The sequence below is a fragment of the Silene latifolia genome, chromosome Y (assembly GCF_048544455.1).
Source record: "Silene latifolia isolate original U9 population chromosome Y, ASM4854445v1, whole genome shotgun sequence".
Taxonomy (NCBI): Eukaryota; Viridiplantae; Streptophyta; class Magnoliopsida; order Caryophyllales; family Caryophyllaceae; genus Silene; species Silene latifolia.
Window position 1 is genome coordinate 104,216,943 of NC_133538.1, and position 13,106 is coordinate 104,230,048.

General features: G+C 33.0%; 1 protein-coding gene across 1 annotated transcript; it reads right to left on the reverse strand.

Annotated features, from left to right (window-relative positions):
- Window positions 1-3,356: 3,356 nt before the first annotated feature.
- LOC141634015 (ubiquitin carboxyl-terminal hydrolase 3-like) lies at window positions 3,357-10,091 on the reverse strand. The gene is made up of 6 exons (XM_074446346.1): window positions 9,646-10,091; window positions 6,510-6,626; window positions 5,909-6,007; window positions 4,947-5,135; window positions 4,422-4,603; window positions 3,357-3,893 (listed from the first exon to the last, which is right to left on the reverse strand). The coding sequence occupies exons 1-6, from the start codon at window positions 9,760-9,762 to the stop codon at window positions 3,482-3,484; spliced, it is 1,116 nt and encodes a 371-aa protein (XP_074302447.1). The 5' UTR covers window positions 9,763-10,091; the 3' UTR covers window positions 3,357-3,481.
- Window positions 10,092-13,106: the final 3,015 nt, after the last annotated feature.

Below are 13,106 nucleotides of genomic sequence, written 5' to 3' on the forward strand. Positions count from 1 at the left end.
ATTAATATTAATATTAATATTAATATTAATATTTTATTATTTTATTATTATTTATTATTTATTATTTATTATTTATTTATTTTTATTATTATTATTGTTATTATTATTATTATTATTATCATTAATTAATTATTAATTAATCATCCTCATTATTGTTATTATTATGAATATTATGGTTATTAAAATCAATAATATTCATATTAATTAATTAATACTATTACTATTACTATTATTATTATTATTATGAATATGAATATTAATTAATAATAATATTATTAATAACATTGTTAATTTTAATATTACTATTATTAATACCTAATTATTTTTTCATATACGAACTTTACTCTTTCACACACACTTTTTCATAACGTTCTATTATGTACCTTTTTCACCTCAAACTGAACCAAGTGAACTCTTAAATCAATATTTTTCCCTAAAACTTAATTTAATTGCTCAAATGACTTAAAATTTACAAGATGAATTCTAATTTTTAAAATAATTAATTAATTTACTTGTTATCAATTATTAATATTATTTGTTGAGTTTTAATTAATCAACCAAATTTTATTTATTCGTTAAAGATGAAATTAGGGTATGTCGATTTTTATTTATCTAATTAATTAAGTTAGGATTGTTGGTGCTTTGTGGTGGTTACCTAAGCTGTCAAATTAGGATGATAAACGGCTAGACTTTGAACATCAATCTAGCAAATTGGTGCTCCATTATTTCACCTAATTAGATTGATGGCGAACCGTGGTTCATGGTGGCTACCTAGTTAATCACTCAAATTATTATTATTATTATTATTATTATTATTATTATTATTATTATTATTATTATTATTATTATTATTATTATTATTATTAATGTTCTTCTTCTTCTTCTTTTAATAATAATAATAGTAATAATTATAATAATAATAATAATTATTATTATTATTATTATTATTATTATTATTTATTATATTTAGTATTAATATTAATATTAATATTATTTCAGTTCAATTCAGCTCTAATTAGCTTAGTTAGTTTCACTTCTCTCCATTCCATTCGGCTCGATTCATTCACTCCATTCGATTCGATTCATTCGATTCATTCGATTGATTCGATTCACCATTCGATTCGATTCGATTCATTCTAAAAGCCGAAAGAACAGGACCTTACTCCCTCTCATTCAAACCAAAGGTAACATTTCTCGTTTTCTTTGATTTGGATGGGAGGGAGTATTCTCTTCCCGTTCTACTCTCTCATCATTTCTCGCTCCTAAACATCATTCTTTAGCTTGCTAGGTACTTCGTAACAACTAAATACATTTATGTTTGGGTTTTTTTGTCAAATACAACCTTTAAAAAACTTTTTTTTCCAAACACTACCTTTAAAAAAAAATTTTCAAACACAGCCTTTAATAAATTTTTTGTTGTCAAACACGACTTTTTGGCTTGATTTTGACAAGTCCCTGACCGCTTGCAATGGGAGGACTTTCAGTATATATTTCAGATAACAAACGAGGTCCGTTTGAGGTGTACTTGGGCTCGTTGGAAAGGTGGGAGTACAGGCTTTCCAAGAGTTCTCAACACGGTGGCCAAAGGTGGCCTTATGTGGGATTGATTGCTGCGTAAAATAAAGCTGGTCAGAGAAAGGGTTAGAAGTTTGGGTTTTTAACGGGTTGTTAGAGGGATTTTTGAGGGTCTTTTAATGAGGTTATGATGTTTTGTTTGGTTTGAAATTTGGTATGTAGGTTGAGCGGAGTGTAGGGTATGTCGTAGTTGTGTTGTTTGTGGTGGTCGCTAGTTGCAAGTGGTGGTTCAAGGGAAGTGAATTGACCCATGGAAAAATCCTACTTTGACTTACATCAACTCCATGTGACCAGCCTTACTTTACACATCAATCTACCCCACATACGGCCATCTTTGATCACCCGTGTTGACAACCGCTGGAAAGTCTGTACTCCCACCTTTCCAACGAGTTCAAGAACACTTCAAACCGACCTCATTTGCTATCTCAAACATCCACTGAAAGTCACCCCATTACAAGTGCTCAAACTTTGGCCAAAATGTTGTGTTTGACAAAAAAAAAAATTATTAAAGGTTGCGTTTGACAAACTTTGTTTTTAAAGGTGATGTTTGGAAAAAAAAAAATTTAAAGTTTGTGTTTGACAAAAAAAACCTTTATGTTTTAATCTTGTTCCTCATTATTCATCACATTTCTCCCTTTTAATTAATGATTTTATTATTATTACTGTTATTATTGTTATTAATATTACGTAATTTATTTTCGCAGTACGATTTTTAGTCATTACAATACATTTTACACAATAGTTTCCATTTGTTTACCCTTAACTAAAAACTAAGACTTATCTTTCAACAAAAGACCTCTAAAATTTACCAAGTTTCTTGAAAGTAGAATCTTATTCAAGTGTACAACAACATTTGATTTATTCATTACAAATTTAATCATGAAATTAATATTGACTTCCACTTTCTTTCAAATCTTTCGCAAGGTTTGGGGTTTATATTTTATTAGGGTTTGGTGTTGCGTTCGGTGGTAGGATTATTAACGACTGAATTGAGACATGCCCTTTGAAATTAGTGCAAGTAAATACCACAATGACCATTTGTTTAGTCCATTTAACAATAATAGCGGCGTGAATCCATCTCCCGGAGCATAAACTATGCAAATAAGGTGGTGTTATGACTTATGCGCACACTAATTTTTGTCTATTGTTTATCTATTGGATGTCTTATTGCTCTATTTGACCAAGAATGAGAGGTGGTGGGGGTGCGGCGGTGCCAAGTTTAGTTGCCGGTTGACGAAGACTGGTGGTCAAGTGCCGAGGCAATTGACGCAGGGGCTCGGTGTGGGTGGTGAATGGAGTACTTTTTTCTTTCTTTTTCTTGCACAGTACATGCTTAAATTTATGGGAGGGGTAATTTGGTCAAAAGCGTACAACGTTGAGTAAAATGTGTACTGCGAAAATCAATACCCTAATATTATTATTATTATTATTATTATTATTATTATTATTATTATTAATTAATTAATTAATTAATAATAATAATAAATGATCTCGATGAACTGATACATCAATGAAAAGGAGTAATCGAAGTTAGACGGGCCAATCATTTTGGGATAGATTAGTTTTTAAGGCATATTTAACACGGTTCAATAATTGGACATAGGCATAGCCCTTGAAAACATCCAAGTATTCTCCTTAAGAATGCTATGTTCAGTGTCAGCTATTGCTGGTGAAGTCCGTCACTGAATAATGATATCCGTAACCTACTTTTAAAACTCGTTAGCATCAAAACAGCCCTTACAGTGGGAATCCAACTGTACAAGCCATCCAAGTAGTACACATTTCCACAGCCTAAATAATTATGATTATCTCCTTCCGATTGTCGAAAGGAAGAACAGAATACAAAGTGTTAATAATATCAAAATTTGAGAAAATAAATCAGTCCTAAATATGACAATACTACTTACTAGACCAAGCTCAAGTTAATATTAGCAAGGGACTCGTAAAACAAGATGTACCCATGGTCGGTGTTACTAGAGTACTCCTGTGATGACCCGAAGAACGTCTGTACAGCAGACTCATCGATCATCTCCACATTCTCATCGTCAAAAAACAGCCAGTGGTTATGGCTTTTCACCAAGCTTACATAGTGTCCATGGTTGGGCCCACTACCGACATGAACAACAACGGCAAACAACGAGTATTCTCTATCTGTGTCTTCCACGGTTTCACTCAGTTTTAGCTCGAGAGGGAAAACTACTCTGTAGGATAGTTTCTTGTAGCGCCCTAGCTGTTCGATATACTTGAAACGCTTCAAATGGATGACTAGGATATGGGGTGGCTTTTTAATCTTCATCCTCTTTTGGGCCTCCTGCAAACTGGACCACCGACGATCGTATGTTAGCTCGTAGCTCAGTAAATTTTTAATGTTTCCAACAGGGGGTTAAATATTTACCAATATGATTAGTAATATCAAATATTCAGAAGTATCTGGGTTGGCCCAAAGCAAGGTGGTCTTGTATAGACTTGCTATTCTGGAAATAACAAATCATTTTGGGTATACAAGACGCCTATGGTACGACTCGTACGAGTGTAAACCTATTTCATATAATTTAGGCTAACTGATTAGTGATTACTATACACTAGAGAAAACTAATATTTACATTTACGATTCTTAGCACGGGGGAATTCGTGCAAATGAGTAAGGAATAGCACTTCCTAAAATAAACAAGATTCTAACTTTGTTAAAGCTAGAAGTAGCAACATAAAAGAAATGTTTGATATCAACCCCTCCAATCAGTTAATCTTGTTGAATATGGCTAATAATAGTTAGCGTATATGTTTAAAGATTTTTTTCCCCTGAACTATAATACTAGGCATTTGGAAAACATACACTGTTCACTAACCTGGAGCATTTGTCACAGAAGAATTTGTCCTCAGCATTCAAGGTTTCAGTAGAACTGAAATTTTTGAGACAGCTTGTGATGGAACTGTTCTGTTCAATATCAAGGCTCAAGTCAAAAAAGGTTTCATCCCTCGCTGTTACCGTCTCACACCGCAAACATCTTGTTTCGTTTGTCAAAATTCCCTGATCACATAGTCAAGCACGCTTATAAGGATATACTAACTCAACTTTTTTTTTTCTCCGATGATCTACTGTTGCGAAAATCAACATGCTATACTTCTGATACATTTTGGGTTTGTGTTTTGACATGTAAACGCAAGGGAAATAGTCGCTTGAACTAAATTCAGTATCAAGGCACAATCTAGAGTAATTAACGCACTCCACAATACCAAATATAAGCCCATATCGGCTTAGCCGGTAAAGTAATGACCTGGTTTTGAGACCTGTTAGTATTAAACCTACATTTGGTGGCTCCTATTTATAGCAAAAACAATATCCCCTAAACACAAATGTAAGAAAGAGTCACCTGGAAATTTTTGTGCACCCAAGTAACTAGAGGTGCCTTCTGAGGGGCATTGACCTGGACACTTCCTGGTCCATTTGCAGCTTTCTCAGATGACACAGTTTCCTGATCACTTTTAGCAGCCGACTTTGCCTCTTTTTCCAGTATGTCAACAAGTTCATTCAGCAAAAAGTTCAAGAATTCATGGGCATCCTATCCAGAAAAACAATAAACAGCAAGTGTGATTGTGTGAATATCATAGAGATCCATCTACTACAAACTATGTTAATCAGTCTCCATTAGAAGTATGAGATGGGCAAGAGTGTTCAAGTGACAGACTCGACTCGAAAAAGTCAGATGTTTTAGGTTAAAATGAAGTGTCCAAGTACGGTACCCCATTTAAGTGTCAATTTTGGAACACGTGTAAGCTAGATAATATAAAGAGTCAAGTTGGAGCCCAAAAATAACAATAGAAAATATGAATTTTGTTTCATGAGAATGCAACAAAAGAAGGATGAACTTCACAGCACATCACACCATTTTGTTTTTGTAAATACATCCCAAAATTTCTGACCAAACCATTTGAGCTTCTTATAATATGAAGTAGCAATGGTGAACATGAATCATCCGTGCAATTTTCACTATGGGTCACTCCAAAACAGCATATTTGTCATTTTGATACAGGATGGCATTTATCAAGCTCCTTCAAACCCCCATGGGTAGGAGCCTTTGAGGCATTTAGATAATATTCTTTTATAAGGACTTCACGGAGTACAAACCAACTAAATAGACGCTCTTTGGCTCTTGTAATAGGTGAGGAATAGTCAATTGACGCATTGACTAGTGGTTGATTGATTGTCTCTCACTTCCACTACCAACTCCGTTTGATATACGTAACATGTAACATGAACAGCTTGTGAAGATACTGGCACTGAAACCACTGAACCCTGAACAAATAAAGACCTGATTAACAGAAAAATAAGTACCTGGTGCATATAGCTGCGAAAAAGCTCATTTTGTTTCTTTAATCTTTGGACAAAGCGTTTAGGAGCAATAACCCCTGTTTTCTTCTTTTGCGAATTTATCTAAAAATTCGAGATAAAACATTAGTGGTTCTGAATATAATCTGAAAAGCAAACGTGAGATAAAATTTTAAAACGAATAGAGTATTTATCAATGCTAAAAGGAATATTAGCAGCTTCAAAGAGATCAAGATCACAACCAAGATTCAACAATATAGCCAATTTAGCAACTACCGCTTCTTGTAAAGTAACAACTCCTTGGATTTTTATGCTTTTATCTTGATAAATTTACGGAGCAGACTATGGCAACATGCACAATAAAACTGTTCACAAACAGAATGGAATCATGTACAAGCGAATTAGCACCTAGTCATTGGTAATATCAAGAAGCTAAAACAGAAACAACATAAATTTGTAATTAGCAAATAAGGCATAACGGCATAACCATAAGACCAATTGTGGGAAAGGAGTTTAGGGCCCATAGCAAGATGGCAGACTATATCATGGAGTTCTAATGTTTAAAAAGAAATAATTATATGACAAAGAGATACGGACAATTGTTTACCTGAGAAAACAGGTCAGCCAAGCAGGTCAGTAGATTCTCCTCAGCGTCAACCGTATTTTTGTTACTTGTATAGTATTCTAGCAACTGCTCCCGGAACGGGACACAAAAATATAAAGCCTGCAAATTGAAAAGATGAGGACTACTTGCCAAACTAGATATGCCTACTGAAGTGTTTATATTTCGCATCCCTCAAGTTTTATATATAAGAGAAGCTATGAACATATACTATAATTTACTGAAAAGTGAAATCCATATATGGGTAGATGTTTGATACAGGAGACTGGGAATGGCCTTTCGTAAAAAGTTACACTTTGCAATGATGATTGAGTTTAAACACTAGAAGATAACCTTTATTTAATGATTTAGAGAAATGCAGTTATACAAAAGCTGTATCTTCGTAACTCAATGCTAGAGCCAACAGGTTACAGGGATAAAGTTGGTACAAGAGAAGTTTTGCCCTAAGCTGAAAAGCATCACATACCAGCTACGAGTATGATTTACAGCGATTCCTTCAAGGTCGCATGAACAATAAGTTATTTCCCATGTTTACCACCAGAATCAGGTGACAATATGCACTAGCTATGGTTTTGTAAGACAATCTTGGCAAGTCTTCTGCCGCTATGTCCATATTTCCTCCTTACAAGACAACCGGAACTAGGGGTGTTAATGAGACGAGACAGCTCGCGAGCTACTCGAGATCGGCTCGGTCAAAGCTCGGCTCATGCGTGCTCGGCCCGGGCTCGAGAGCTTAACGAGTCAAGCCGAGCAAAGGCTGGCTCGACTCGAAAAGCTCGCGAGCGGCTTGAACTTGTGTGATTACATAAGATATTGCTCATATTTTATAAAAATATTTCATCATGTTATATTTTTGTATCACATATCGAATGTCTCGCTGATTTGCCAAATATTTTTACATACAACCTTCGAGCCTTGTTATTGAAAATATCGAAAGTAAAAAAAATAAACAGTTTTATATAGGCTCGAGCTTGCGTTAAAGCTCGCAAGCTTTATAACGAGCACATTTTTTTTCAAGCTCAGGTGAGCTCGAGATCGGCTCGAGCACGAGTTTTGGTTCTCGAGCACAAGCCGAGCAAGGCCAAACTCGGGCTCGGCTCGACTCCTTAGCACCCCTAACCGGAACAACATCATATCTCCAGCATCCGCAGCTTATTACTGTAACGGTTTTTATACTTAAGACCTTGAAGTTTCAGTAAGCTAACTCCTCACTTGTTAGTTGTTACATGTATATATTAACATGTGAACAAACATGGTTATTTCGTATCAAATTCAATAACTACTTACTGCATTCCCAACATCAGAAACAACTTATTTCTAAGATGGCAGCATGAATGCGTATTAGCCATAACTACAGAAGAGCATATGTTCAGGAAGCTCCGCAAAGAGTAGGTAGTAGAATAAAAAATACAAAGTCATAGCATTTCAAGTTATCAGTCTTATGACATAAAACAGCCTTACTCCAACACTACACTTTAAGTTACATTTCACCATCCACCTGTGATAAAATCAACTTGCTTACAGCTACACCAGTCAGAAGTTATTTCTTCGCCAGACACCCGATTACAAACACAATAATCCCAAAAAAAAAAAATACCTCAACTCGAAAACATTCATAAACCCACGTATGATACATCCACAATTAGGTACAATGAGCTTTTAGAGTGGTTTTTAAATTGCATAAAAACTTCCTCAAATCTTTTCAGACTAGGGCTTTCTTTTTGTAGAAGGATAAGTATACTTTCAAATAGAAAAACAGTAGTCACCTACTCAAGGATACATTATATCATATACAACATGTAGCAAAAGATGACCAGAATTTTTTCGATCTCCTTTCATCACTCTCCAACGACTTATAAATGTAACATACCCACAACTTCGAAGCCAAAAAGTTGATAGCTATGTCTTCCAAACGAACAAAAAGTTTAGGGATATTCTCTCGTGTACCCCTTAACTTTTTCATTTTCTAAGATGTACCGCTCTTTTCTTGCAAAAAGAAACTTTTGATCGTCAATAACTCTTGGCTATAAGTTCAAAATACTATAAACTTTTTTTTCAACTTTAAGAGGTCTTCAGTTTGAAAAAGAATTCACCGACGTATCAACTCGTACTCGGGAATTATGGTCGGTCAAAGTTTATTCGTTAAAAATGCTGACTAACCATAACTACCGGTGTACCGGATATGAGTTCAAAAAGCGGTGAATTTTTTTTTCAAATTCAAGGCTTTGACGAGATCATTGGTTTGAAAAAAAAAATCACTGTTTTCTAAACTAGCATTACTAATTTTTTGTCGCTCAAAAGTTTTTTTGTGAAAAACGAGTACACCTTAGAAAACGAAAAAGTATAGGGTACACGAGAGAATATCCCAAAAGTTTATAACTGCAACAACTAGAGTTACTAATCCCACAACTTCAAAATGTTTTCCGTGTCCCTATTGAGAAATGTTTACAGATAAAAATCAGGTGTTTCCTCGAATCTTGGCTCTCAGACATCTTAACTGGCTCACATTCTACTCTAACCTTTATTCACCTGAAAATCTGAATCAACATGAATCATCCTTCTTACTGTTCAAAATTTGCTAAATTCATATCCTTTACAAACTATGAACAAATTTATCATCTGGTATTTTCACCCTAGATGCTGATGACAGAATTAATATTTACCAATTCCCAACAACAACATTACCCTAGTGCCTCAAGGACTCGTGCAAATTGCAGGATAAAGGGGTGGTCGGATATACGCAACCTTACGCTTGTGCTAAAAATATCACTAATCCCAAATACTAACACCAAATCCTAAATAAACAAAACCAAAAAAAAAAAAATTGATCTCCACATATCCTGAATAACAAAATTGAATCTCTTACAAACTCGAGAAGACAAAATTCAATCATCCAAATATACCCTTATGAGTTATGACAAAATTGAATCTTTCACAAATCCCCTAACACAGAATTGAATTTTTCGCAAATCCCGTATAATAAAAACTGAATCTTTCAAATACCCAAAACACAAAATGGAATCTTTCACAAATCCCATATTATAAAACTGAATCTTTGACAAATCCCAGATGAGAAACATAAAGAAATAAGAGAAAAATGAAGAAGGTTAGAGAAAGAAACCTGTAAAACACTGTTACAATAACAAGTATTGCCAAAATTTTCCAAACCAAAGTAACGTTCACCCTCTGGAAATTGCTCACCAAGAGCTTTCTCAAGTTTCGAACCTGCGGCACCCATCACCACCTCTCTCTCTCTCTCTCTCCTCTCTCTCTCTCTCTCTCTCTCTCAACCCTCTTTGTTCAATTTTGTCGGGAAAAAAGGGATTAAATTGATGGAAAGATGAATTTTTTTTAGAAGAAATGTTGAAGATTTTACATTGAGATTATAAGGAAAATGAGCAATATTTAGAGGTGGGTGGGTTGAAGTGTTAATGAAATTGATGATTGAAGGATGAAATTGGAGAAATGGGGTTCAGATCTCATCTATGAGAAGGAAGAAGAAAGTCATGTCGCGTTTATGAAGGATATCCGATATAGATTTTGCGTAATCCGAAATGGATTTTGCGTAGTTTTTTTTCTTGGGTTTTTGGGCAAAAAGCTATTAGGCTATGGAATTTTCATACACAACCATTCACATCACGACACGTGGCAAACTCAAGTTAGCCTACATTAGTTAATCTAGAATTAGGTTAGTAATTTAACATTTGTGGTTAACTTGTTAACTATTTATAGTTAGTTTATTTATGGAATGTTTATTGTTTTATACTTTTTAATTATTCAATTTAAATTAGTCAATTAAATCGTTTTGTTTATTAACTGCAATATTCATTTTTTTTTCTATTGTTCATGAGTTCATCAAACTGGATTAAACACAATGAAACTTAATGATGATCATAATCGATCATCAAACTATGAACCCTAATTTTTTATATTGTTCATCAAACTAAATCAAAGCTTAATCATGATCATAATCGATCACCAAACGAGGAACCCTATTTTTTTTCTATTCTTCATCAAGCTGGATTAAACTCAATCAAAGCTTAATCATGATCATAATCGATCATCAAACGAGGAACCCTAATTCTATTTGTCAAAATCAATTTACCCTAAATTGATTAATTCGACTAATCATAACATTAATCAAGATCATAATCAACAATGATTATGAATAACATTAATGAAGATCATAATGTATAATGATGAACCCTAATTCAATTTTCAAAATCAATTAACCCTAAATTTGGGGAAAAACGTTTTTTTAGTGAAACATGATGAACCCTAATTTTATGTAACGATGAACCTTAATTCAATTTTCAAAATAACCAACCCTAATTTTGGCGATAAATGAGTTTTTAGTGAAACTTGATGAACCCTAATTTATTAAACGATGTTTTGATTAAAATTGATAAATTGATGTTTGCAAAGAGACTCGTAACCAAGTAAGTAAGGGTATCAGCACGTCTACTTAGCAATTACATTTCATTATATTATTGTTAGTTTTATTTCATTATAAAATAAATAGATTAATAGATTAATTTATTTTCCTTCCGTAATACATTCTTTATATAATTAAAACTTATTTTTTATTTTAAATTTCTGTTAACTTTGTTTTAGGAAAGATTTAGTGTATCATATCTTTTGTAATTTTAATATTGTTTTGAAAATATTTCCATTTGACCAAATCTTTTCCATTTTATCATATATTTTCCATCATCTTTTCTAATTTTCAGTTTATATTTTTTTTCGGAATATATTTTATCCAAATAAAAAACTTATTTGATGCTTTTTTTTGGAGGGAAAAATGGGAGGGAAATTTTGGAGGGAGAAGTTGATTAGCAGTATGCTTGCACCCATATAAATAGGTGGTTATTTTATTTTCAAACCTAATACAACCTTCTCATCCCCAATCACTCATACCCAATACAAATCTCCTACAAATCATTCCATTTCCTTTCTATTCTAATTCACATGGCTAATCATGCTAATCAAATCGCTAACCTAACATGTGAGCTTGCTATTGAGCGCAAAATACATGTTACTGATAACATGAAAACCCGTTTCTTCATTAGGGCTATGTTAGACTTGGTTGATGATCCGAAAAAAATAGAGAAAGCTATGTCCCTATCACCTTACGATTTAACAAATACTTGGTATATTTACGAGGAGGAATTTAATGCCAAATATGGGAAATTGCTACCCGAGGATAGCTTGAAGTGGCGTCAAGTTGGGGACCGTGAATATCTCCCGATGCCTGTTACCGACTTTTCAGTTGTTCGGGTTGAAGGTGCTGACCATGTTGACGTTCCTAGAACTCCTCCTCCTACGCATCCTCAATGGAGGTCTAGGGGACGTTATGCATTGCATGGAATTACAATGAGACGCCTAGACTTTGGTGGCAACTAGTTGCTTAATTATTCGTATTATTAGTTGATTAAGGCATAAGTGTGTTAGCTTAGATTAATTTTCATTTTCGATTAGTTTAGATTTATTTTCACACGAAATTGTTTTTTATTATACTTTTTATTTAATGGAATATAATGAATTTTTATGTTTTGGTTGGCAATATCAGTTTTTTATTTATATTTTTATATTTGATTTGTTTAAATCGAAATATTAGGAGAAATTAGCATGAATTAAATATTAAACGAATTATTGTAAATACAAAACAATAAATTACTATTTGAAATTGAAAATGATAATAATAAGGAATTAATAATATGAAAGGAAAGTATCCTAAAATATTTCATTTGTTACCCATATTAGTAATATTTTTCAATATCGTTTCCTAATTTATGGCCAAAATTTTGGCCTTATTTGATAACATAGAGTTTGATTTTTAAATCTTAAAATTCGGCCTGATTTGATAATATAGAGTTTGATTTTCTAAAGTGTAACCCAATATCCTACTTAACCTAATCGAATAAGGTCAATATGAAAAAAGCTTTGGCGTAAATTAATTGGCGCAGAACGCAATTAGAGGTAAAAATGGGAGGGAAAATTTTGTAATATAGGTATAGATCATATGTTTTGATTTAAAACCAATATTGATTTTTTGAATTTAACACGATTGGTTGAAATTTAGGAGCAAAAAATCGAAAATTGAAATTATATTATCCAATACCCAACTTAACTTAATCGAATAATGTGAATATGAAAAAAAAAGTTTAACCTAATCGAATAATGTATTTGATTTGATTTTTAAATATTAAATATTTTGGCGCAAAACTGAATTAGGGGAAAAAGTTTCGAATATATTTCCTGTTATTAGGGTTTAGGGTTTGGAATATAGGGTATAAGGGTTTAGGGTTTAGAATATAGGGTTTAGGGAATAAATAGAGAATATAGTAATTCAATTTCATGTAAATTCAAATCGCATTTCAGAAATAAAATAGAGAATAAGTGACGCATGATTTGAATGTAAGTAAACAATATACACTTTAATCCTTGTAATAACCAGATTCATAAAACTTTATGTTATCAACATGATTTGAATGTAATTAAACAATATACACTTTAATCCTTGAAATTTAGGAGCAAACAATTTGGATAATTTGAAAGTGCATTACTTACTCAAAGTGATCA

What these genes read in the sequence shown, in the direction of transcription:
- LOC141634015 (XM_074446346.1), bottom strand. Translation starts at nt 9,762, where the DNA reads ATGGGTGCCGCAGGTTCGAAACTTGAGAAAGCTCTTGGTGAGCAATTT. An exon ending in GGGTGCACAAAAATTTCCAG is followed by an intron (nt 4,604 to 4,946) that starts GTGACTCTTTCT and finishes CTATGTGATCAG; the next exon opens with GGAATTTTGACAAACGAAAC. An exon ending in TTCTGTGACAAATGCTCCAG is followed by an intron (nt 3,894 to 4,421) that starts GTTAGTGAACAG and finishes TCGGTGGTCCAG; the next exon opens with TTTGCAGGAGGCCCAAAAGA.